The sequence below is a fragment of the Pempheris klunzingeri genome, chromosome 16, assembly GCF_042242105.1.
Source record: "Pempheris klunzingeri isolate RE-2024b chromosome 16, fPemKlu1.hap1, whole genome shotgun sequence".
NCBI classification, from domain to species: Eukaryota; Metazoa; Chordata; class Actinopteri; order Acropomatiformes; family Pempheridae; genus Pempheris; species Pempheris klunzingeri.
The window spans coordinates 13319524-13326614 of NC_092027.1; the positions used below are offsets into that span (position 1 = coordinate 13319524).

General features: G+C 41.9%; 1 protein-coding gene across 1 annotated transcript; it reads right to left on the reverse strand.

The window, feature by feature from the left end:
- Positions 1-848: 848 nt before the first annotated feature.
- On the reverse strand, positions 849-6793 carry rp9 (RP9 pre-mRNA splicing factor). Its single transcript, XM_070846127.1, has 7 exons — positions 6737-6793; positions 6494-6643; positions 6269-6299; positions 6053-6182; positions 4446-4537; positions 3872-3933; positions 849-1820 (listed from the first exon to the last, which is right to left on the reverse strand). The coding sequence occupies exons 2-7, from the start codon at positions 6634-6636 to the stop codon at positions 1619-1621; spliced, it is 660 nt and encodes a 219-aa protein (XP_070702228.1). The 5' UTR covers positions 6637-6643; positions 6737-6793; the 3' UTR covers positions 849-1618.
- Between the last annotated feature and the right edge of the window lie 298 nt (positions 6794-7091).

The following is a 7091-nucleotide window of genomic DNA, read 5'->3' on the forward strand; positions in this document are numbered from 1 at the left end:
GACAGAAAAGCCAACGTGGAACAGACCGTTTCAATGAAGCAGATTTATCTCAGGTTATTGGTCCAAGTGCCGGAAAGGGGACGGACAGAGCTGCCACGGAAACGAGATGAGAAAGAGGAGGGGATAAATAAGCTCTCAATCAGCAGCTAAAACGCTCTCATGGCTGTATGATCTGTCACTCTTTGATGGGATTGTAATTTCTCATATAAACACATACACTCCCCGCAGCATCTGAGCTACTCAGAGAACTTAATACACGCATCTAAATGAAAATCTAGTTTGCTTGTTCCCTGTAGGTCTACTGTAATTGTCTTTCTATCGGGGTCATTAGGAAGAGGGAATGTTTCTGGTTCATTTCCACAGGGATTCCTTTTCAAAATGTGCTGCTCGGGAAGGAGAGCAGCACCAGACGGCCTCATATGTGGCCTGAAGGGCAAGTCTTGTGTGAAGTAGCTACCAAAAGCTGCTGGTCTGTTTTAACTTTTTATGTAACAGAGTTCTGCTGGCTGAGAACCTGATTTGATGAGTTGATGGTGGCTTAGCACAGAGGGAGGATCGCCCTGCATCGTGTAGGTTACAGACTGTGAAATGATTTTTGAGAAACAGTCTCTGAAGTATCCTCAGACTGCTGGCAGCGCAAGATGAAAAGAAAAAATGTTCTTCGGCTCTTAGGAAGGTCATCGCAGTACTGAGACATGCACTTTTTAATGATCAAACTTCTGTGTGTGACTTTCACTGCACCGTCCTCAAGAGATTAAGTTCTCATCAACTTGAAAAATAGTGTCAGACGCATTAAGTCAATGCCACCATTATTGATGTTGTTTTTGCAGCATAGATTTGTGTAAACATTGGAGAAGAGCCATATTTATTCTCAGAATAAGGGAACGCATTCACATACATTCTTTCCCCATCTCTGTGGCTTTTTTTCTGAGCAAATAAGCATATTCCAACCTCAAATAATTTCAGATATTTATGTACAGTCACAAGCATTCAAACATTGAGGCTTGTGTGGAAAACAAATTCTGTACTCCAACGTTTGATTTGGACTTTTTTTTTCTGCCTCTCTGTGTTTAACACACTCTGCAATCAAAGTATTTAAAAGCGGCGAGATGGCAGGGATGAAAAAGAAAAAAAATGGTGGAAAATACAATCTCTTAATGACACACTGTATGTGCTGACATGCTATCTTATTGGACCTCGTAAAAGAACATTATCTCCTACATCAGTGGGATCATTTCATCTCACTTTAGATTCATTACCCATCCAACTAATGCGTTTTGACACACATATGCACTAAGGGGCACAGACACAACTTCCTCAAGCAGCCGTTCCATGTCACCCTGTGCTGTGTGATATAACAGGGAGGATGTAAAAGCAAGTCGTCACCCTGGAGAGAACGAGAAGGCTGGTCGAAGTCATGCGCGGTGGATTTACAGTTTCAGAGTTTCAACCTGTGGAGAAAGGGCTTAAAAAGGGGCCCCAGAGTGCAATTCTTACTGAGGCACTCTGCAGAACACACTTCGCCACTGCGTAACGTCCCTGCTACTTAATTCACAGTCGGTTCCTACGTTTTCAAGCGCGTAGAAAACAAGTACATATAACAGTGTGTTCCAAACACTCAATCTGAATCTGAGCAGTCAGTGGTTTTGGATGACTTGTGCTTTCGTTTCCTTTTTCTCTTCTTCTTGTCTTTCTTCTTTTTGTCCTTCCTCTTTTTCCTCTTCTTGCTGCGATGGTGGTCAGAGGAGGAGGAAGAGGAAGAGGAGGAGCTGTCTGAATTGGAGGTAGTGTCCTGAAGTAGCTGCTGCAGCTGCTGGATCCTAGAAACAGGAAGGACAGCAGAAGAGGAAATGGGATTAGAGTCAAGTACAGGGAAGAGAGCGCAAGTTAAACAGAGTCAGATGCCCGGGTTGGTTGTCACCTAAAGTGTCATTGAGCAAGACGCTGTCTTTGTCCTATGACCGTAATTTCCGTACTGGTGAGTTAGCCAAGTGCCTTCTTGTGTTACATATTTCCAGTAATTGCCAACAGTGCCCAAGCACCGGTTAAAACTGCAGGCGTGTGGAGGACACACTGAGATACACCTGGATAATGAGGTCATCCTGCCACTTAAAGACAACGCTTGAGGTCAGCTGACTTGTAACAAAATAGGAACAATTGCAACTTCACTTTTATCTAAACCTTAACAGAGGGGAACCATGTCACAGTCATTACATTAAATCAGATCAGATTGGTCATTAATGAAGCCTTATTTTTAAAAAATAACCAAGCCAGCACTCAAGTGTAAGAGGTAGTTACTTAAACATCTGGTGAATGCCATAACAACAGAGACCACAGGTGACTCCAGCTGCTCCTGAACTAGGTCATCTGAACATATCTACGTGAACGCAGCCAAACAAGGTTCAGGAGGGAAGATTAAAAACAACAGCACACAGCAGAATGAGGGGACAAGCACCACACTGCACGATGAAATACAAAACATTTGTCTGAAAGGAAACGAAAAAAAGATTTCATGCACAGTATTGAAGGACCACTTAATTTAATTAGTTCAGGAAAGCTGTCACGCAAAGAGTGATATCAGAAGTGTACAATTTCTGAAGACATCCAGAAATGGTTAAATATTCAGACATGAAAGTGTTTCTATGAGAAAAGGCTGACATGCCCTTGTGGAGTGTGCATCAGGCCTCATTACAGTGGGGTTGATCTCGTGGAGCGGAGTGATCATCTGAACACTTGGGATGTCACGCTACTCCTTGAAGCTCACCTCTAGTCCGCAGAGTGAACTCTGTCATAAAAGCACTTCATAACCTGCAGCTAAATATTAAAAACTGATCTTCCCTCAGCTCAAAGATTTCGGTCTGCTCAAACGCCCCTTTGAAAGAAAAGTTATAATTCCTGCAAACTGCCAGAGTTTATTAGGGAGACACTGTTCAGACATTCAAACTTATTAACTTTATAATAAAGCCACAAGCTGTAATGGCCAGTAATACGAGGGGGAGAAAACTCTCAAATGAGACTATTACAGCAGCAAACATCCTTAAAATGAGTCATGAAATAATACTTATCAAAATCTGTAGAACATAAATTAGAAACAGTTGAAATAACAAATAAAAAGCCTAACAGATTTGATGGGAAATGCAAAACTAACTATTTAGGAAAAGCAGATCAGAAAATAACCAATGAGTCCTGTTTCCAACTGAGAATATCTTCAGAACCTTGAAGAAGTGCAAAATAATGAACTTTGAATGAATATACATTAGATGCAGGTCCTTCTGGTAACTGGCTAATTTAAAAAAAAATGTTATTACATCTTTCCATCAATTATTAAACTGAGATAAGAGGCTCATCTCAAGCACGACCTGAGACACATTACTGTATATATGACTGGAAATCGAGCTCTCTGAGAGAGGCTGGACTGTTTCACTTCCCTTTCAAAAGAAGATGCCAAAATTCATGTGGCACAGACACGCAATGGAGACTTCAAAGCACCACTGGCCTTTGAATAACCTTTTTGAAATGCATGCAAAAACACACACAGGCGTGCGCGTGCTGCTGCTCTGCACGCACTCACACACCTACAGTCATAGTAAACAAACCTCAAATTCAAACATCCTGGTGTCAAACACTATTTGCTGGAAACCGGCACAGAGCACCAGTCACCATGAGAGAATTTCCAGGTCACCTAAGATTGTCCCACTCCGCTGAAGAACAGTCTAAAACTGCAAGTTCTCAAGTGTTTGATCCAACTGTCTGAGAGCTGCCTCTAAACTCTCCTTCAAAGCATTTCAAATTTTTAAAAATCGGACTATTTTTCAGGGAAATTATAGCAAAAGATGTGAACATGCATATCTCACAAAATGTACGCATGTACCTGGTTTCTTTTTCATTCCTTTTATTTTCCCGAATGATGTCGTACATTGGATCTTCATGAGCCTAAAAGAATAAAACACAATTCATCGATCATTACGAGCTGTGAGAGAGAGAGAGGACATATAGACCTACTTATGAGACTAGCTACTATTCACATTAGACCCAGGAAATTATCCCAACTCGACACTTTCCAACCATTGTTCTGATTCTGGTGTTATGTCAGCATTTTTTTCAAACTCCCTGTGACAATGCAAGGTAGGAAAAAATGATACAGTTGCATTTATGGTAATCATTGCAGAGGCTGTGTGTCCCTGCAGCAGGTATTGTTTCATTTCAAGCACATTGAAACAGGTTGTGTGAAGAAATCTGCTGCCCACATGTTCCTCAGTGTAAACTAAAAGTGGCCAACTCTGTTGTTGACCTCAGCAGAAGGTCTCAGACACAAACTGTTGTCTCTGTCACAGCTGCTTGACCTCGCCACAACCCAGCCTACATTCTTTGACTGCACACTTACTATTATTGGATGTCTTCTCTAAATAACTATGGGTGGGCTCATTTCTTTTTTCTCAACTCACCACTCTGAACTGTTCCAGCTTCTGGTTGCCTTTGATGAAGAAGGGACACTCCCTGTCTCCTGTCCTGTGGCCGTAGCGTTTGCATCTCCAACCTGCGGCAAAGGAAACAAATACCAGTCTGTGTACTTGGGGAAAACTGAGCTCACGTGGTGGTACATAGAGTCAGATTTGCTTTACAATAGATCATACAAGGGCATAAAAAGTACATTTTTGACCTTGGGAACAGTAGCTTGACAAAATAATCTTAACTCAAGGTCCACTTGTTCTTTCTCAACCTTTCAACCACTGTACCAACTCAATGACAGGTGAGTGTGTGCTCCATCACAGGAGCGTTCACGCTCACATAATACATTCATTTAGGGTAAAGAAAAATGTCTCCCTTTGTGTGAGTGATTCAAAAAGCCAATAGCAGCAACTTGGAGTCACACACTCTGACTGCCCTGTTCATGTGTCAGCAATGTGTTGCGAAACGTATAATAATCATAATAATAAAAAACAGACCTCCCGTGACAAATCATAAATCATCACTTGTGCTACACTGAAAAGAAGCCATGTCAAAATTTGACACTGCTCTGATGTTCTGCTGTATTGCTACGATGAATAACGTGCATTTTTGTAAAGTGACTCTCTGTTTATCCTCTGAAAGTAGTTGTGTGCAAAATCTTTTACATTTTAATGCCCCATATCATTCACTGTGACGTCTCTCTGTTCCTTCAAACAGGATGACATATTCAAACATTTTCTCAAAGGATTAAGCAGAGCAAGTCATGCTCAGATTCTGCGGAACAAATGCCAACTTGTGGACAGGGCCGGTGTGTATGCGTGTGTGCTCTGACTCCCTAAGTCCCTGCCTGTTCACTCGGCATGAAAAGGAGTGGGATGAAGGAATGAATGGACACTGAATATAATGACAGTCTTTGTCTGACCAAATAGACAGAAGGTAGTCTCCACATCACCAATATTAATCTCTGGCCCTTCATGTTCATCACAGGAACAATAGACATGATGCTGAAGGTCTTGTAGTTACATTTACCTCCTATCAAGACCGCTGCCCACACATGGTGGAGGTTTACTCCCACCTACAGTTCTTGATCCATAAGTGCTGCGGTTACTTTTATAGCCGATGATCAACTTCATTTGTATTCAGGATGCCTCCAAACTGTATCAGCATCGGTTTAGACTTTTAAAGCGATTTTTGATCATAATCATCATCAGGAATAAATGCAACTGTGGATCTATGAGAGACGTTCTGCATGTTGTTTCAATTACAAGAACCCTGCAACTCTTTCTTGAGTTGCATTTTTAGATTTAAAGAGAAAAGCACACGTTTAATTGTATTCAAAATCGTTGAAGTCTTCAGATTGACACGGTTTCAGACATTTTAAGCTATATGCAGGATTTGCAGACACACAAAAACAGTGTGGAGGGTGCGTTAGGAAGTTAGAAATTGAAAGGAATTTAAAGCTTTTAAAGATTTATGATCAAAAAAACTCCTCACATCTGCTACCCTGTGAAGTGTCCCAGGGGTTTGCGGTATATCCATCTAAATATCACCCTCTCATTGTAACACCCTGCTGACATTGCCGCACTAGTGTAACTGTACTCACACTGCATCACCTTCACCTCCTTCCCCAGAGGCATCCACAGCCCCTTGGTGGGGGCGTGGGCCAGGAAGTTTCTGGCCTCTTCATTTCCTGGTTCAGCAGGAATACAGTCCTCTGGTTTGTCCTCATGCTCCTGCAACAGCAACTGTCACTTCTGAGCAATAATAACTGTGCGTGTCCAGTCTTTCACTACATGTATTTTAGCGTGAGTGACGTTACCTTTATTAATCCTGGTGGAGGTTTCTCATAGCTGCATTAAAGACAGATAATGCTGCTGTTAGGTTCAGTCTGAAATAACTGCAGAATCACATTTCATTACTAAAACAGACCAGGCAAATCTAGCGTTAACTGCTCATATAACTTTGGGGTACATTTAATAAGAGGCTGGATAACTTCACTTGCAGTTACGATAGAAAGAGAAAAGCTCCCATTAATGTTACTCACAACGTCTCAACGTGTTTCAGTGTTTGGACTTCTTGGCTGAGTTTTCTCGATTGTATTTTGAGTTTCTCCAAATCGTGTTTGGAGGACTTGTGTCTCTTGTGGTCTCGTCCGTCCTCCTCTCTTCTTCGCTTTCTGTCCGACATCGCCCCGCTGTCGACCAAGGGCGCCCCCGAAAAACCATTAACTTAGAAATAAAGCTGCATTCAAGGCTACTTTGGTAGATATTCAATGGGGAACACCGACCGACGTGCTAACTAGCCGCTAGCTAGCAAATATTTCTGTGGCGCTGTTCGACTTCCTGTGCAGCCGGACTGGTTAGTTAAAGTCCAGCGCCACCTGCCGGACATGCGCAGTAGCACGTAAAATGCTGCTGGATTAAATGTGGATTTTGTGTGCAACTTTCACAAAATACGCCAAAGCACATAATAGATTTTCTCCAACAGCAACCACAAAACAGAATCTTTTTTTCTAGATGTATATACATCCATCTTGCAGTTTGGGTTTCTTACATGCAAAGTTGGCAGGTGAGCCAGGTTAAGTAAAAACTTTAAGCATCCTCGATTAATGGGATACTCTGCAGAGCCATGGACATTAAATC